The sequence below is a fragment of the Papilio machaon genome, chromosome 9 (assembly GCF_912999745.1).
Source record: "Papilio machaon chromosome 9, ilPapMach1.1, whole genome shotgun sequence".
Classification (NCBI taxonomy): domain Eukaryota; kingdom Metazoa; phylum Arthropoda; class Insecta; order Lepidoptera; family Papilionidae; genus Papilio; species Papilio machaon.
Genome location: NC_059994.1, coordinates 1,928,730 through 1,948,871, shown reverse-complemented (window position 1 = coordinate 1,948,871; position 20,142 = coordinate 1,928,730). Strand labels below are relative to the sequence as shown.

The window sequence follows — 20,142 nt, the reverse complement described above, 5'->3', positions numbered from 1 at the left end:
TAAATAACCTTAATGTTTTGTAGAATTCGATTACTTTGTGTGCCCTTTCAAGTTCAAGCCGTTGTCGATCACTTCCGATGTAGGTGAGGCTTCCAACTAACTCGATTTGCTTACCGTTTCCAACGAACCTTACTAATATGGTTTCTTTTAAGGGGAGTTAGTCACGTTTATGCATATATAATTTGTGTTCGGTCATATCACCTATTCATTAGAAGGGCAAATAGAACAATTAATTGCATCTATTTTAATCTAATTTAATCCACGTAAAAAAAACTGAATTTGATAATTGTCAATTGTTTTACAAATCATGATCTCCCTGTCCTTATCCTACTCTACAAGATTTTTTTACAGTGGTAGACGCCCGAACAACACCGTCTGTTACGCGAATTGGTCGGCTCGTGTGGTGCCAAAAATTATCACCAATTTTTAACAGTTGTAGATCCCGCAACAACATATTTGTTGCGGGCACGAATGAGTCGGGTCGACTGGTGCAATAACGCAACCATACAGAAGACAGACGAGAAGTGGTAGCAACTCCGAGTTTGGACCAATGAGTGTGGTGCCGGAGGCCTAATTTTAGTCATTTCCTTCCCATCCTTTACTTATAAGAAATGAATGGGAAGGTAAATTGGATGGAGGACGGAGGTGGAGACGCATAGGAATTGAACACACTTTTTTCTGTGCGTCTTCTCCACCGTCGTTTAAAAGTATTCAGGTCAAGATTTTGGTGAATCCAAGTGACCACTTGCTTGTTTGCCAATAATTAATTAAACTCTAGACTCAGACTCTAGTTTTCTGTCTGGAGTCTGCGAAACAGGTTATCATCGTCTAACATTAGTCATTTCAGTCGACACACCATTATTAATCACGTCATCTTTTACGCAGTACATATCCATCTTTCTAGGCTTATCCCTATCGTTATACACCTCTCAATGTTTCATATAATGTATGCCTTATAAATAAAACAATGAAGTTAAGCGTAAAACTGCATTTTTATTAAATTTCCGCTTCAATTTCTAATAAAAACGGCCCTCGAAAGTTCCCTTTGTGAACTTCTAAATTGTGATGCCCTTAAATCTCTCTAGAAAGGCAGTGGTTGACGTAAAAGCTTTAAAACATGGTTGTTATACGATATTAGGAATAAGTACATCAGTATACGATTTATTCGCTGTTGGAATTAATGTTAGCCGGGAATATTTGCGTAATTATAGTCTTAATGCTCGGCTTTAAGCTTGGGTTTAGATCATTAAAAATAATATTAAATTATAGTACATGTTTATTGAATTGTAAAAATTTAATGGCAATTTTCAAACTTATAGTGGATGCTTTGGTAATAATGTTTTGATGCTAATTCAAATAATCGTAAAATCTATATAAACTTTCTGTCTTTTTGTAAATTTTAAAAGCGCCTTTACGAAATCAAACTCCGTCAACTTATCCGGATAATATTAGTTTTTATTCTAGAAATTGTTCTGTATGACAGATCAGTGGATTTAATACGATTGTGCATTACATAAATCAGTTAATTACATATACATAGCGAGTGAAACCATAAAATACATAATAGAAGCCTTTTATTTATATAACAATGTATACAGCTAATCTCGGTCATAAGATTTCGATTGTAATTACCACAGAGGGAGAATTATAATTAAATTAGAAATATAAGATTTGAAATAATTGCCATGACAATTTTCCACTCTCGTTTTTTTTAATCTTACTAATATTATAAATGCGAATGTTTAGATGGATGGATGTTTGTTTGAACGTATCTCCGGAACGGCTCAACGGATCTTGATGAAATTTTACACAGATGTAAAACATGGTCTGGAAGAACATATAGGTCACTTATTACGTATTTTTTTACTCTGCGCGGACGTAGTCGCAGGCGATAGCTAGTTATGAATAAACATAAGAATTTCGAAATCCATTCAAATTAGTGAGGCTACAAAATAATAGGTATTCTTGTTTTTAGGATTGTTGTTTTTATATTATAAGGTGGCAAACGAGGCTGCCATTAGAATTCGCCGAAATGGCGAAGTGACCGCATACTGACAGACATCCGCAATTGCAGATGCGTTGCCTACCTTAATCTGCACCCACCTACTAACCGCTCAAACTTTATGAAGTCAATCTAGGGTCACATTACACAGACTGTTTTAAGTATCAAGTATTTTCAAGCCTCATACAGTCAGATAAAACAGAGAATACAACTTTTTGAACATGTGCATTGGCTTTACTTACAATAAATAATAAAAAAAACATGTATATTTCATTCCATATGTTTAAGTAAAAGATTTTACAATAATTTTATCAAATTCTCAGATTTTGCATTCTACAAATGCTCCGTTAAAATATTTGTTGAATAATTTAATTAAACTTTACCTTAAAGTTTCCTCTTGTTCTTTTGTCTATTGTAAAATTATTATCGTTGGATAGTTTTGAATGAAAAGTTTTTGATATTCAAATATCATATTTAAGTCTTAGTTTTGTTTCATCATCACTATACGTTCTCCCACCAAAGGTCTAGGAATTTACCCTAAGTTAGGTTAGGCTTTTAGGTTATCTGTAGTTTTGTTTACATTATTTTCAATTCGTTTTATCTATTTTTTTTTGCTAATTTTGTTTTATTTATCAACGTTATTTCAATATGAGTTGTTTGTAACATGTTTACCAAATCTGTTACAGTCCATTAGTCACTCCGTTTTAAAGCAACGTAAGTCGACATGTGTACGTATTTAAGTACGCGAAAAATTTATTAAGATAATATTAATATTTTTTGGCAACCAAAAATTGGCATCAAAAAATTAAAAAAAAATATATCTTAGAGTAAATGAAGGTAGTTTTACAATATTATTCTAACTACGGCATAAAATATAAATCTTGGCTTTCTCTGTAATCATTTTGAAAGCTATAATCTTGCTGTGTCATATTTATAGAAAGAAATTACGCATAGAAATATGTAAAAAAATTTACTAAATTCAATTTAATAAATCAAAATAATCATTGAATTGTAAAAAAAAACAATTGGTGACTTATTAACTTTTATTTACGTAGGCATTGAGGTCCAAATTCCGGTAACCCAGTTCGCTAACTCGACACCTCTACCGGGCTGGCTCGAACGTTTGTTTTCCAACTATCAACACGGTGTCGAGTTTGTGACTGAGAAAATCAATGGTTTGATGCACAGTGTTGTAAGAGAGGGTACCGTGTCGCCGACAGAGGCACTATGGCGTCAGAGGGAGGGGTGATTGGCGCGGGAGAAGCCAGGCTCCAGGGCCGTAGCTTACATAACGCTGAGGAAAACGAACGCACAACCGACTGTTTGCTGTCTCTCTCCCACGTTATTAGGACACGTCTACAGCTAAGCACATTTTCCTACAACAAATATAATATTAAACAGAATAAAAACCAAATATTTTATTATACAAATATGGGTAGCAAAGATGTTTATTTAATAAAAATAAAAGTAAAACATGCTTGCACAGGGGTTCTAGAAAAATACATTTAACAATTTTTGTTCTAAATTGTTATTATGCTCAACTTATTTTCTGAATTGTTATCATCAAGTATTTACGTGACTTCATCTGCAGAAGTAACTACTGAATTGAGCTACGTTCAAGCGAGGAAAAGCATTAATCTATATATCCAAGTACTTAACTATGACTCTATGTTAATCTTTTAATATATAATAATATACAAATGACTTCTATAACTTTACCAATTAAATTAAATAAATGTAAGTTGATAATTGTATTAAGTACGTAAGTAGATACAAGTCATGGGTAGATAATGTTAAGTAATAAGCGATTGTGAAAATGCTGATCAGTGTGATCGCGGCCTCTCCCCGGGCCGTACATGTGCCGAGCGAGAGCGACTCGCGTAGTGGGCCCAGTGCCACCGTCGAGAATCCGCGTTAACGAGAAACGCTCCGTTTAAAAATTTCAAATTCGAATATCCCGATCGTTTGTAGTTTTAAAAGGTGCCTGTAAATTTCTTCTTTTTTTTAAACAGTGCTGAATTTTCTTGTATTTTTTTTTCGTAAAGTGAAGTTGGTCAAGGGTGTTTCGTCCCGGGAGCATTGCTATAGCAACGGATGACGTCAAGTTCACGGGCGGCTGGTGCATTTTCGTTCGATAATCGCTGCTTTCATAGCCCTTGCTTTATTTTGTTTTAACATCGTAGAAGGTTAAAGGTGAGAAGCTATGCAATTCTTTACACGCTATACAAAATTATAATCAGATAGCAAAATGCGCCTAAATACACTTTATTATAACTTTACATTTGCGGCATAATATTTACGTCATATATTCCTCCATATCGTGAATATTTTACTTATAACTGTATATATAATCACTAGACGATCTAAGGTTGTATCTATTTTTCCCTTTTTTGACTTAGAGAAAAGCTTTAAGACCATAATTACTACATCATTGTTGTATAATATAATATTTTTCGAAATATTACGTTAGGCTGGGAATGAACAGATATATCGGTTCTTGGATAAGCCCAGCAGTGGACAATTAGTGCATAAAAATTATAGATAAAATATTCTTAATCATTATAAACGCTTCATTAAAAGTGTTACGTGGCTTAGGCCGGGCCCCAATGTTTAATTATTGATTATCATTAAACGCTAATTAAAATGTCATTAACATTTAATTAAGAACTTATTTATAAGTAACATTAAAGCTACGTCATTAATATGTGATTACTGTAATAACGTTGTCATTTGATGCACAATTTTAATCAGTTAATTTCAATACAATATATACTCACAGTAAACTATTTGTTGCACTTTTAAAACAACTCTGATGTTTTTTATTATAACAGCAATTTGCTACAAATATCACAGACTGTTTCCTCTTGTAAATTTTATTATTAAGTTTAATATAACATGCAAGATCGTACCAATGTAGTACACTAAAGGAGGATTGAATTTTCGGGCAATCTGATTAAAGAACAGCCTTATAGTAAAGCCCGAAGGAGGATCGAGAGGGATTCATGTACTTTAGTCTTTAGACATTCAAGGGCTATTGACTAGCCATACATATCTATATATCTGATACCAATATTTAGAGAAAATATAATAGGAAAGGACCGGAGGGGAAGTGGATTTGGAGGATGAGAGGAAGTATAGGAAAGGATAATGTCCTTTTCCTGTGGCCTCCTCTCCTCTGGCCACTAAAAGTATGTCTTACATATGTTTCGTTTTATCTTCTTGCAGATAGATGCCTATGGGTAGCGACCACTTCACTATTTTAGCGATATTATTTGCCCGCTTGTCACCTTTAACTATTAAAAGAAAAGCCTTTCGTAGCATTATTACAGTTTACCTATATACAAGATATATACATTACATAATATGCGGCCAAATTACCCTATAAATAATATCCAATCGCTTTTCTGACATACGCAAGCGAAACAGCAGTTGTCGTATCAAATTACGGTCGTTTAATGTCTCGAATGGCGTATAAATACATTGGTCATTCGTACATCGCACCCTCAGGGCTGTTTTAGAACGTCAAGCGTGAAACTGAATGACCTAGACCCGAGATGCAATCTAAAATAGGTCTCTGACGATGTATAAAAATTGAGCACTTTAACGCTAAGCTTTCATTTTATAAAAGCTATGGATTTGAATTGCTAATTAGGTATCTCTTTTGATCGTCTTTTCTTTATAGAAGATAAGTATTTCATTTGACTCGTAATTTAATTTAAGCTCTTTGCGGTGTCCGTTTGTATTTCCTCAAACCATTTCTTGAAATACACATTTTGATGTTTTTACAAGGTCTTCGATTCCAATTAGATACCAATATTAACTATTTTATTGCGTGTAATAAAAAATATTTTTTTTAACCAATACTATAGTCATAAATATCAAGTTAATATACATCTAAAAAGTCTAAATACTCAAAATCAAAAATTAAAATAGCTTTATTGTTTTCTCCTATGAACAGGGGACTGGTGTCTATGCCATTGAATATAAATTTAATGCTTGTGGAATTGTAAATTTTAATTACGAATATTGATGTCCAGAATAAGATTGTCTATAGCAATGCAAATCCTAGCTGTTTATACAAACTGGACCAAAGCAATCACCGAAGCCTCCAGCGCTCGAGATTAGTCCCGTTCCAATTCTGTGAGTAGTTCCGACTGACATTCTCATCGTAAGAGTTGTCCGAACTATCGATAGTCGGATGTGTGACCGGATTTCACTCTATCAATATCGATATTATGTAACAAGACAATCACTATACTTTTCAAAAACCAATCGATATTTCGTTTGATCAGCGAAAAAGTACTGAGTAAAAATGTACTAGGTGAAATTTTTAAATAATGTTTATTAGAAACATTAATTAAAAAAAAATTGTACGTTTTTGAATAGCGTTTTTTTCGCCTACAACAAATGTTGCAGTATCTGTCATTTTCAGTTCATTCATAATTCAGGTCTAACTAAGCAATATACTCGTAATCTAGACCAAATCCATAAGACAAATCACCGATAGCTTAGCCTAATAGCGGGCAATTAATCAAGGCCCGAGTATGCCATCGGCGATAGTGTTGCCCGTTTAGCACGGACTGGGATTTCAGGGAATATTTAATAGAACATAGAGATGAATGGAGCGATTACTATTTTTTTTCATGTGTAGTGTTATTTAGATTACAATTTAATACTGATTTGTAAATGATAGTTTTTTCGTATTCGTTGGATAATATTTTTGCATTATAAAAAACAATACTTTAATAAAAAATATTTGCAAGACAAGAGTCGTGACTTCTCTATCAAAACAAATGAAGTTTTTACTCTTCGTAATACTGAGTTTTACCTGAACCTTAACTATTAAAATTATCTATGGTATTCAATTTGAGCACACACGCTTTGTTATATGTAAACTCTCATATTCGTACTGTAGCTGTCACGTCTATGGACAGCGGTTGTATCTCTGTTTCGGAGAATCCAGATGGCTTGTTCATTTGCTACCTAATAATATTAAAAAAAATAATTGAAAATTATCTCTACTTTTTTATTTTTGTTCAAGAAATCGCGTGATGTACGGTATCAATATATTACCAAGTAGTTTTCATTTAACACCTGTGACATGTTATTTGATATACTGCCCTAGAATTCCGTTGGCCATCTTTGAGGCCCAATTGCGACCTTTTTAACGACCAATATTTTTTAGGGCACGTTCTTATAAAACGTATAGAAAATAATTCTTCCATTAATGGCTCATGAAATGATAAGTTATTCGATGTTCTATTGGTTTAAAAATTAAATGAAACAAATCAGAAGCTAGATTACGTTTTGTAATATTATAAAAATATACGACAATATCATATAGCTTTTAAAGACGGTATTTTTACGTTTGTAGTTGTAAACCATTACTTACCTTTGTGTGTGTGAACATAAGACCTAACGAGAGTACTCAAATTAGTACGTAAACGTTCCTCGCAATTACCCATACAAATGCGCACGTAGTTGCAGGTGAGTTTTCAATGATACAAAACATGTACAAAACATATAGTCATCACTGTCGTACTCCTTAAAAAAATTGGGACATCAATATATTTTTGTACATATGTTTCATAGACGTAAAAAATCTACAGATGAAGGTATCAACTTCAAAGTAATACGCATTAATGTATTGTGCAGTAAGTACTAACATAGCTGGCACAATAGGTACAATTGCGATTTCTAAAGAACTTAAAGTAGTTTTCCAATATGAACTTTATTAAAATACAATTTCATTTCAAAATCGAATGAAAGCGTGTACACAAAATGCGTAGTAGTAAAAACATTGTTATACTTGATAAAGGTAAACCAGAAAACATGTTAGGAAAACATATTTTTACGGCGATCATACGGATAATGTTGGTTTATGAGAAGGGTTGGGAAGTACCTCTTATAGCTATTTATTTATTAGTCGTTATATATAATGTATCTTTCTTTTTTAAAAGAACGGTTTACCTAACGTAGATTATTTCTTTCTTTTTAAGCTCGGCTATTTATACGGCCTGTAGAAATGTCTATGGTTGCTACCCATAGAAATCTTTAATTTTGCGTATCACTTAACAACAGTGCGACTTTTTATTCCCTCTATTAAAATAAAAAATATTTCAAACATATTCTAAAATTCCTATTAGCGATGCTACGTTAGAATTTTTAAATAACAAAACAAATATCATTCCCTTTGTTTGGTATGAAACGGTTTATTGGTTCGAAAAATTGCTTTATTCGTCTATGAAAGAATGAAACGAATTTTTAATCGATCGAGTTAACTAAAAATATTAATAATAATAATGATTTTTCCCCTGCCGAGGGAATCCCGTCTGGCTAGGATTATTTATGTATGTATGTAAGTATATATAGTTTTGTTGTAATTTAGGTTTTGTCTTATATATAAAATTCTCGTGTCATGAGGTTCGAACTTGAACTCCACCGAAACGGCTAGACCGATTCTCATGAAATTTTGTGAGCATATTCAGTAGGTCTGAGAATCGGCCAACATCTATTTTTCATAACCCCCCCCATTTAGTTTTTTTTAACGGCGCGCGGAAGGAGTCGCGGGCGACAGCTAGTATATATGTATATATCGTAAGTACGTAGTATATTTATTCGTTTATATTTTACCATTATTTATTTACTTTATCTATCATATAAAAGCCAGGCGGAGACAGAATAAATATATAAATAATAATAATAATGACCTCGTTTAATCTATTCAGAAAGCAAACAAATATTAGGTCCTTACATATGAAATTGGCGTTTTGTATGGGAGAAACAAAAAGTCGAATATTTTTTAATATAATATATTTAATTAATCAAAGTATGAACCATTATTTTCTATGCACTTTTGCCATCTCATAGGTAGTTCATTGATCCCTTTACTAAAAAAAACCAGTCGGACGGCAATCAATAAAATCTTTGAAGGCGATTTGGACTGCCCCATCGGAGTTGAATTTTTTCCCTTGCAAGAAGTTATCCAAATTTCGAAAAAAATGGTAATCTGTCGGAGCAAGGTCCGGGGAGTACGGAGGATGTCTTAGACTTTCCAATTGAAGCTCTTCTAATTTAGTAGCTGTCTGTTGCGCAGTGTGTGGTCTAGCGTTGTCGTGAAGCAGCAGTGGCGTGGAGCGATTGACCAGCCTAGGTTGTTTAGCCGCTAGCTTTTCCATCATGGTTTGCAATTGCTGACAATAGACATCAGCCGTAATAGTCTGGCCAGATTTGAGAAAACTGTAATGAACAATACCGGCACTAGTCCACCAAACGCTTACAAGTAACTTTTTTGGGGTTAATTTTCGCTTGGGGCAGGTTTTGGCTGGCTGGCCAGGATCCAACCATTGCGCTGAGCGCTTCCGATTATCGTAAAGAACCCATTTTTCATCACAGGTAATGATTCGGTTTAAAATACCTTCATTATTGTGCCGGTTTAGTAATGTAACGCAACAGTCGACGCGCGTTTGCCGATTTGCTTCAGTCAATTCGTGAGGTACCCACCTTTCAAGCTTTTTAATCTTCCCAATTTGCTTCAAGTGAATTAAAACAGTTTTATCACTAACATCGCAGCCTGCAGCTAACTCGGACGTGGTTTGCGATGGATCCGCTTCCACAATAGCCTTCAACTCTTCATTATCAACTTGAGTCTCAGGCCGTCCACGGGGCTTGTTCTGCAGATCGAAATTTCCAGAACGAAAACGTTGGAACCAAAAAGGAACTGTGTTTTCTTTTGCAACACGACCGCCATACACATCATTCACCCTTCGAGTCGTTTCCGCAGCACTAGTGCCACGGCGGAACTCGTACTCGTAAATAATGCGATATTTTAAGTTTTCCATTTTGTAAAATGAGTGACGCAAACAGAAAAAAACAGAAGAAAAAAAACAAATGAATGACGGTCATCGAACCACAAATACATGAGTCTATAGCTGTACAAATTTGAATTTGGAATTCCTTACCAAAGAGGAGAAATTCGTGATTAAAGTGGCCAGTACGAAAAACGCCAATTTCATATGTAAGGACCTAATATTAGAAAGTAAACAATAATAATGCAAAAAAAAAACAAACATGCTGAAAGGAGGGAAAAAACACAAAAACCATAAAAAAGCAACAGGCAAGTACATATTAACAAGAATAAAAAATCAAAGTTCCTACTTGGTATTACGTACATTAGTCACTAAAATAGAGTTATCAAGTTATTAAACTCGACTGTATCTCGTTTCTTAAAGTTACTAAAATGGGTTACAGTCACAACCAATGATTCATCATCAGCTCACTATACGTCCCCACTGAGGGGCTCGGAGCCTACCCCAAGTTAGGGGTGACTAGGCCATAGTCAACCACGCTGGCCCAGTGCGTGTTGGTTGACTTCACACATATCATTGAATTTCTTCTCAGATATGTGCATGTTGCATCACGATGTTTTCCTTCACCGTAAGAACGTCGGATAAATGTACATATGTAAATCGGAAATCGAAAAACACATTGGTACATGGCGGGATTCGAACCCAGGACCTGCAGATTGCAAGTCAAGTGCTTAACCCCTGAGCCACCGACGCTCTCCAACCAATGATTACCAACATAATAGTACTACGCATACCTAACATTTATGATTCATCCAATTAAAGACATGCATTAAAAATGATTCATAAGGTGACAAATGAGTCAGATAATTTTAAGACGTTATTTGTATAGGTATTTTTCTAACCACATTAAGTTCACAACATTGATTACTTTATTACGTCAAAATAAGTAACAATATGCAAGTTTGAGTCGAATGTTCATGGAAAAACACAAATTGGTAAACCGCATATCTCGTATTATTGAGGCAAATTGATGTAAATTTTGTTTTGGTTTGTCTTATATAAGCTAATTTAGATCAATAGGGCACTGTGATATTGTAATAGTTTTTTAGGTTATTTGTTTGAATAGATCGTAGTATCCTTAATCTGCCAACCTCTTTAGGATACGGACTTATGTTGTTATTGTGCTGGTAGATCGTGTTTTGTTTATTGCTATATTTTTTGGAGATTCTTATAGTTAATGGAAAATTCTCAAGCTTGCTAAATATCAGAAGGCTTTAAAAGTCCCATGCAGACTGCTGTCGTAATGCTATTAACACCGGCCTTCGTACCAATTGCAAAGAAAAATAAATGCTATTATGTATGGTATAGGACATAAACTCGCTAGACGTCTGTCGAGGTCATGTTGCATAATGTTGACACTCGTAGCCCATGCTCGGTGCGTCGGAGCGGTGGGAGTGATTGGCGCTACTATGGATTCTCGAACGTTACCATCTTCACTTTTACTTCTAACGTGACACGAATTTAGAACAAGTTTAGTATGCTATGAGTTATGCGTCTTTGTTTAACGAATTTAATACAACGTACATAATTTTATATTAAACATTTTGACCAATAAAAAATAAAGGTAATAAAAAAAATGAGAAATTTTCATCAAATGTTTTACTTTCTTTCGGATTGGTTGAATGTATTTGAAATTCCCAAATTATTATTTCTTTCGAAAAATTATAGTAATTCAATATTTACGCTTGACCCAAAACACGCGCGACATCTACAATGCAAATACCTGTTTTAGAGGTCTGTCGTAATAGAAAAGAAACAGTGAAAGTTTTTTTTTTTTAGGCGTAGTATTTGAATCACTTTTAAGTAACAGATTCGCGAAGTTTTAAATTATGGTGTATCATCGACGAATAAATAAAACTAAATGGCAAATTTTTAAAACATACTATTTACTACTTGTTTGACTGGCAGGAAATATTTTAAGGTATTGAGATTAAGAAAGTCATACAAAAATGAGTTTTTAAAAAGCATCTAATTTATTCATTTGACTTAAATGATAAAAAACAATATTTTAATTAAATTTATGATATTTACAATTAACATTTTAATATTAAATGTTGATGAAAGCTCTATTAAGTCTTAAAATTAAATAACAATCTGCAAACGACAAGGCATTAATTATGAACAAGGCATTTTCCGGGATTTTCCTTGTTTCATTTTCCGAATGATTAAGAAACCATCGCACGGTCTGACATTTTTAGGTTAACCATTTCACTGGAAAACGGTTGCAACTTGAAAATCACTCGTAACTTTTATTTAGTAGTTAGAAACGTTCGATGCGGGAAATCAATTTAAAACTTCAGGTTAAACTAACGATTTAAAACTCAAATAGTCATATATCAGAAGGATGATGTTTTTTTTTACAAATGTAGGTTCCACTGTCACTTTCTGTAACCTAAACGGTTCATTGTTTTTTATGTTCCCGGAAGTGGATCGTTTTACTTTATTTAAAATATTGGTTGTTATTATAATACTGACTGCCACAATCAGAATCGTCGTTAACGGATTATTTAAGTAACCAATAGTCGACTGTGAGTACGACAATAATCATGTAAACGTAACTGTTGCTACTATAATATCCTATTGGCAATACTTTTAAACAATATTACCACCATATAATAATGGCAACAATACCTTTTATAGCTCAGCTAGAGTCCTGGTAGAGATTACTGGGGCGCCCTTTTTTCCCAAGCCATTGGGGGGCTATAAGTTTTTTGTGAGACTGTGTGTGGCGCCTCTTTCTGTCGGTCGGTCGCCCTGTGCGGTATGCGCCCTACCCTAACGCCGGCCCTGACTAGCAATAATTGAATCCTCGTTCCGCATGAAATATATTCCATAAAAGAAATTTCAACGCAACTCGATGTCCTCGAAATTGGCTGTAAGTATAATAACATCTCAAATCTGGGCCACAGTTATACCCTGTGTACTGACTCATGAAATAATATAATAAACGGGACAAGAAACGACATGCCTTCTTATTTTGGACTCGTTCCATATTTTCCTTATATTTAATAGATTTCATAACAGCTACTTTGATGTAAAATATTCTCCTGTTTTGTTCCAGGAAAGTATAATTTTTAACAATAAGATACCTATTTTTGGACAATGTTGAAAGTAAATCTTACTAATATTATAAACTAGCTTTTACCCGCGACTCCGTCCGCACGGAATAAAAAATAGAAAACGGTGTAAAAAATATCCTATGTCCTATTCCTGGTTCTAAGCTACCTGCCCACCAATTTTCAGTCAAATCGATTCAGCCGCTCTTGAGTTATAAATAGTGTAACTAACACGACTTTCTTTTATATATATAGATATAGATGCGAATGTTTGGATGGATGGATGGATGTTTGTGTGAAGATGTCTCCGGAACGGCTCGATGGATCTTGATGAAATTTGGCATAGATGTAGAGCATAGTCTGGAAGAACACATAGACTACTAATAAAGTTTTTTTTTAATTCCGCGCGGACGGAGTCGCAGGCGACAGCTAGTATTTACATAAAAAAATGTTTAAAATACCTCGCGTATATTTAATAGGCTTAACTTAAATACTAGAAGGCATCCACTCTTAGTCAAGTATCACAACAATGTTAACAACTTATAACCAAGTTAAATTAATTGAAACCTTACAACGTAATACAACAATGTATAATTTATTCGTGTAATTCCACAGTCGTGACGCTTAAATTGACGTGTTATTGTTGTCTCTGTCATTTCAAAGTAAATTATAGAGATGAAAATATAATTTTAAATGTTTCGATACTGGAAACACACGAAGATCATGTGACCTTAAACTTACAAACCTCGGAAATGCGGCAAAAATGTGTGCTTATGTATAATACTGTGATTTATAAAGTTACGTCGCTCGGTGGGAAAATTTACTTGATTGTGTCCTTGATAGGATAATAAAGAAAAACATAGGTTTTCATTATGCCTTACCCCACATGGTTTTATGTAATTATCTTTTGACCGATGGCATTGTGTCTCAAATGTGACAGTATGGGAATCCTGGGAATCTACAACACGACAGCTTTTTCTGTTGTACTGAATTTATACGTCTCTCTCGTGATAAATTATATATTTCCTCTCTTTCGTGTAACGAAAAGTGCAAAAAGTGACGCGTCTTTGATAAATTTAGGTACATTGTCGTCGAGTTACAAAGCCTTGATGTAATATTGTTCTTTGTTTTATAAAGAGAACCTTTATAACAAGTCTGTGTTTATTTTTAAATATGAATAGAGGTTTACTATTTTTATTTTTTCAATTTCAACATAGAACCTATTAAAGTGTGTAAACCTTTGTTTATTTATTGTTTAATTCCATTTACAAATATTTTATGCAATTTTATCTAAAGTAAAATAAATACGATAATCTCTGTTAATACCTCTATAAGACACGATGACCCTTACCTTAACCTGTGACGTCTTTATGATCGCAATAACTTGGCCTTAATTTCGCTGTCAACTGCAGAAATGAAGTCATTAGGTTCACTCTGACCTCATTTTATGATATAACTAGCGATCGCCCGCGACTTCATCTGCGCATATTTTAAAAAGGTAACCTATTACATCTCCATGTCATCAACTACCTTCCCGTCAAAGTCCTGAAATAATCTGCCTAACCGTTCAGAAAATTACCCGGAACAAACGCGGCCTTCCGGATAGAGAGACAGACAGACAAAAAAATGGTTTTTCGTTATCAGTAACATCATCAGTACGAAATATGATTTTTTTACTCGGTATTACAAACAGACACTCCAATTTTATTCATATGTGTTGATTTATAGATGCGTACATTGATTGGGGTCTATATGATAAGAAAATTATTAAGAGCGTTTCGTGGTTTTTCGTATTTATTTTTCGATTTAAATGAGTGAATTTGGGACACTGGCGGTAAATAAAAATTAGTCTTATGTATAAAAGTAGGATTTGATTGTTAAAATTGATGGAATACTCCCGTATATTTAAGTTACCATGGTTCATAATAAATCTGTTCTTTAGTACTTGTTTGGATAGTTTAATTTGTGTTATCTTTAATATCTATTTGTGTTATGTATAAACGATTACGTACATATATGAATTGATAACAAAAATTCTTTTGCCAATAGAAAGCTACATTATCACTGAGTAACATAGGCTAATAGATTTTATATTTCCGCCCGGATGAAGTCGCAGGCAAAAGTTTTATAAAATACTTCAGTGGAGGCACGGAAAAAACTTCGTGAAATCTCATTAAAGTTTATTGTTTGCGTTGAAAATTACCTTCGTTGTTAGCAGTACTTTTACACTGCAAAGACCGTTGGAAATAAAGAAGGAAATCGCTTTAGCAGAAACCTTACAACTTGCACAGTAATACAATACATCAACGTCTGCTTGTATTTTCTGAAGAGAATTTAGCGACAGTACTACGACACTGTTGAGCTCGGGAATTATTTGAAAAATTAGTTTTGCAAGCGAGTCCCTCTTTAACGTTTATGTTTTTACTCGTTAAACTTCTATATTATATGTTCTCCTGGTACTTAGAGCTTTAAAATTAGGACATAGAAAACAATCTCCAAAGTATCTTCCTGTTTAAAAAAAAATAATTAAAATATATTTTTCTCTTTAATTTCGAATTATTCCTATTCTTAAACTTCCTCAATCCTTGTTTTCTATAGAATACAATTTAAATATTTTACAGTTGATTAGAGATGTGTCGTCCTGAACAAAGCATTCATGCCCGAAGTGTTACAAAGGCGGACTCTATATATTGTGACGTCACTGTAGCCGTATTGTTACTCAAGGAGGGCCTTAAGGGCCTCGAGAGATACGCTACGTACTAAAGCTTTGATGAAAACTAACAGACAACACGACTGCATAATAGTTCCTGTATTAAAATGTCTCCGTAATATACAATTTTGAGAAATCTATACAACACAGTAGCAAAATGTGAAGACATACCGCTATTCACTTCGACTGTTTATGTAAACTTGTATAAACTTTTTGTTTCAAATACATATATATATATATATATATATATATATATATATATATATATATATATATATATATATATATATACATATATATATAAATAAATGTATCATATGTGTAAAGTATGATATGTGCATGTTTTTAATACGGAAGGCTTATACAATTTTCTAAAGTTTTATAAATGGACATATATTTATGCAGCTGACTTTACTTCAATAAAATCCTCGACACAATAATAAAGTACTTCCTGGCTTTAAACTTACGTGATTAATAAAATAAGAGAGACAATGTAATATCATAGAAAAGAATCGATTATTACATAATAATAATGTCTTGCGCGTTTATTATTTATTATTATTTACTACACTTTTATATTACTTAAACTATACCGATCTCATAAGTATAAATTTTTACTGCCACTGTGCAAAAAATATTCATAGTCACGCTTACTTTTTCACCCCCTTTTTTCGACCTCTTATCTCTATTCAATTTTTAACTCAACTTATCATATAACCGTAGGGGTTTACTGACGAAACGCTCTTATGAAAACATGGTCATCCTTCTTAGTTAAAAAAACCAGAGATAATGAAATGTTTTCGTATAAGTTACAACAGTGGACATACGCGCTTACAATTGAATGCGTGTGGTTGATAGAGATAGCGCATTCCTTTGATCGCCTAAGATAGTCTCGATCATTTGAAAATCATAATGAATAGATTATTATAGCCCGACAAAGGTACCTGACCCGGTGGGCAAAAGTTAAAATAAACTATGATAGCTCACTAGGACCTGCCCCCCTTTTTTCCAGAGGGGAATGTTTTATGCATACTCCGCAGCGTGCGGGGCCGCGGTAGTGATGTGGGACTCTCTTCCGGATAGGAAGCATACCCACTAAACCCCTCTGTTTCTCCGACGCGTGGTGGCGAGGCCACGGTCACGCTTGCGCTTTCGTCCACGACCCACTAGCACCCCCTAAAATGTCTGAAAAGATCTTTTTCATACAGTGTCTGTCATATGTTTCTTTTATTTGATGACATTTTCTGTGCTCCTACAGTTTCTACATATTTTCAATATACTTTTACTAATTATTCGTTGAAGACAGTGTCTCATTTCTTCCTTGATACCAGGACTACATAACACAAAAGGTACACATCACATCAAAGCCGCTTTCATTGCTCCAGTCATATTGTTGTTCGTCGCACTTTTAATGTTCGCTGTAGATTTTAGTATGAGAAATACATGAATGAAAAACAACTTTATTAATACCTAAATTAGTTGTAAAAATTTGATTAGATTATAATTCTCGGTCCGTTGCTCGTTTGCCCCCTTCTCCTATAAAAAAAAAAAAAAAAAAAATGTATGCAATATGTAACAGTGAATTTCCACTGTAGAATCATTTGCATGAAAATATATTATCATCCTTCTCATTATATTTGAAATCAAAATAAGTGTTTCGGCAGTGGAGTTATACCCTTAAGTTAGCATCACCAGCGCTCTTAATATTCAGACTAAATCTTTTGGTTTTTAATTAAAATCAGTAATTATTAAAGCAATGCTAACGAGACGACACTTTTCTTTGTAAAATTATATTCTCCCTTTATTTAGGAAAATTACAAGCACCTTTAGTTAATTTATTTTTTGTTCAAATTGCAGTGTCAGAGTGTTGAAGTGATAAATTCGAAGACGTTAAGTTTTTTGTGATGAAAAAGTGACCCCGAATGCTGAGATTATATGGAATTCTATTTATATAGCGAATCATGGTAAGTTTTATTATATACTTACTCTTCTAAAGGTCATTTAGAATACGGCTGTAAAATTATAGAAATAAATAATAGCCTATGTGTTCTTCCAGACTATATTTTATATCTGTACCAAATTTCAAAGAGATCCCTTGAGCCATTTCGGAGACAAAATAAAAAGATTTCAAAATTATACATGCAATCTTATAGGATTTTTGCAAATGTAATTTTTTATACGCTATGTTTTTAATTTATATTATTTTTAATATCTCGTTCATTGTCTTTAAACGATAGCGGAACGTAATTAAAACCCTCACAATAGCAAAGCAATTAATTGCAAACAAAGAATAATCTTGCTGGTACTTAACACCAGCTATTGTTTTTCAATGATATATTCAATATTTATAACAATTGCTAGCAAACAATTATTCGCACAAAAAACACTAGGTATATAATTTAAATCACATCTCAATCGTGCGTGATATTTTGTGTTAATTTAACATTCGCCATTTTGGGGCTGACTGACGCGGCTGTTAGCGGTGGTGAGGAGTCGAATTGCAATTGACTGTCAGATACATGAAAGAGACGTGTCGTAACGAAAAAAAGCTGGAATTTCCAAACTATACTCTATCTATTCCATAGAGATTAGTGGATAAAAGGATAGTTGGTGGCAGCGTTTATGGCTACATATATCTTTAAGTACACAGTATCACCAAATATCACCCATTTTAACAGTGGTAGATCCCGCAAGAAACATATTTTTTGAGTGCAAGAATGGGCCGAGTCGACTGGTGAAATACCACGACCACACAGAAGGCAGGCGTCAAGAGAAAGCTATTCCGCGTAACCTCTGATGAATATGCGCGCAGGATTCCTAATTTTAGCCCTCTTTTCCTTCCCAACCATTTCTTATAAGGAAAGAATGGGAACGGAAAGTGGATTTGGCGGAAGAGGGTACGCAAAAGAAGGAAAAATATATGCTTTCTGTGCGTCCCCTTCTCCGTTGTGGGCAACGCATCTGAAATTGCGGATGTCTATGGGCATCACTCGCTTCGCTATTTCGGCGAATTCAGGTTTGCTCGTATGCCACCTCTTGGTATAAAAAATCATCATCTCATTATTTTTGAAAAAACTAAAAATAATATTATTGTTTACTTTTTTTTCGATTCACGACAATATAGTGCAAATGCTAGACGTTTATCTCAATAATTTTACCCTCTATCTCTAATTAATGATGAGACCAACATGCAACGCTGCAATGGTTTAACTTCGCACTTCCTCAATTACAGAGGTCAGTTTAGCTAACACCTGCTCTACGCCCACGCATGGACGATTTCTAATTAATCCGCTCACTTATTAAACGTTGCAAGTAATATTTAGGACATGCTTTAGACCAGAACTTAGTGTCTCGTGTAAATTTCATTGAACAACTCTTACAATTGATCATCGAAAAGAAATGTATCGTAAATAAAAAAATAAACGCATTTAACATCGATTATTGTATAGTCACTTGTAGATTTTTGGTAGGTACAATATTTAAATAGTTTAAGATATTCGTATATATTATGAAATCTTAAAAGTAATTGAATTGTAAGTTATTATTTAAAATTGTTTTAGATAATCTATTTGATCAAATAATGTTTATTTCAGCTAATTTTAAATACACACATCTTTTAAAATTTTGTATTTAATTAGAGAAACATTTTGATGAAGGTGAAAGATGAAATGTAACCAACATCGCTTTTGGCGCTCTTGAAATTTTATAAAGCGGGCTTGAGGGTAAATTAAACGCTCAGCACATTTTAATCTTGGTGAAATTAATTTTGTACAGACCAGAGGCCAGAGTTGAGAACGGGCGGGCGACATAGCATATTTAAAGAAGTCTAGAATGCGTGATGAATATTAAAATGTGGAGAAAATAACATTTTTGTTGACATTTTTAACTGCCAGGATTTAAAAAATTTACTGCATTATTTTTTCATTCAATTTTATAATTTCCTCAGACAAAATAACACATTTTTTCTACGTATTAATTTATTACAGAACAATTTGATTAAACAATTGACAAGTTAATGCCATTGATTACTAAGAATATGAAGTGTCGTCGATTAAAAAACCTTAAATCATTTTCAAGCAAATTCATTACCTTAATGTAAATCACAGATTTAATTTTCTATGAATAGCCCAAGTTTAATTTGAAAAACAAATGGTCTTACGTAAAAGAGCTCTTAATTTTTTAATTAATAAAATAAAGCAAATGAAAATCTAAAGCATTTCAAATTCGCTGTAACTCGACCATTTTACGGGCATTACGTCATTCATACTTTTCGTCTTCTAATAACAGTAATTTGTTTATTTCATACAAGTGTTCAGTGACTTTTCACTGCCGTAACACGCGTACTAAAACATTGTTATCCCTTTAATTTTCTTTAAAGAAAACAGTGATAGTAATATGTTTAACACAGGCCAATAAGATAGAAATTTTGTAATGCACATATCTGAGAAGAAATTCAAAGATATGTGTGAAGTCAACCCGCACTGGGTCAGCGTAGTTGACTATGGC

At 33.6% G+C, this 20,142-nt stretch overlaps 1 protein-coding gene across 3 annotated transcripts in view; it reads left to right on the top strand.

Moving 5' to 3' along the window:
* The first annotated feature begins 3,834 nt into the window (after positions 1-3,834).
* Positions 3,835-20,142, top strand: part of LOC106712873 (chaoptin) — a 49,043-nt gene continuing 32,735 nt past the window's right edge. For all 3 annotated transcript variants that reach the window (XM_045679373.1, XM_045679374.1, XM_045679371.1), the window contains exons 1-2: positions 3,835-4,195; positions 17,494-17,600. In XM_045679373.1, coding sequence (XP_045535329.1) covers positions 17,598-17,600 — 3 coding nt within the window. In that variant the 5' untranslated portion in view covers positions 3,835-4,195; positions 17,494-17,597. The remainder of the gene's footprint in view (positions 4,196-17,493; positions 17,601-20,142) is intronic.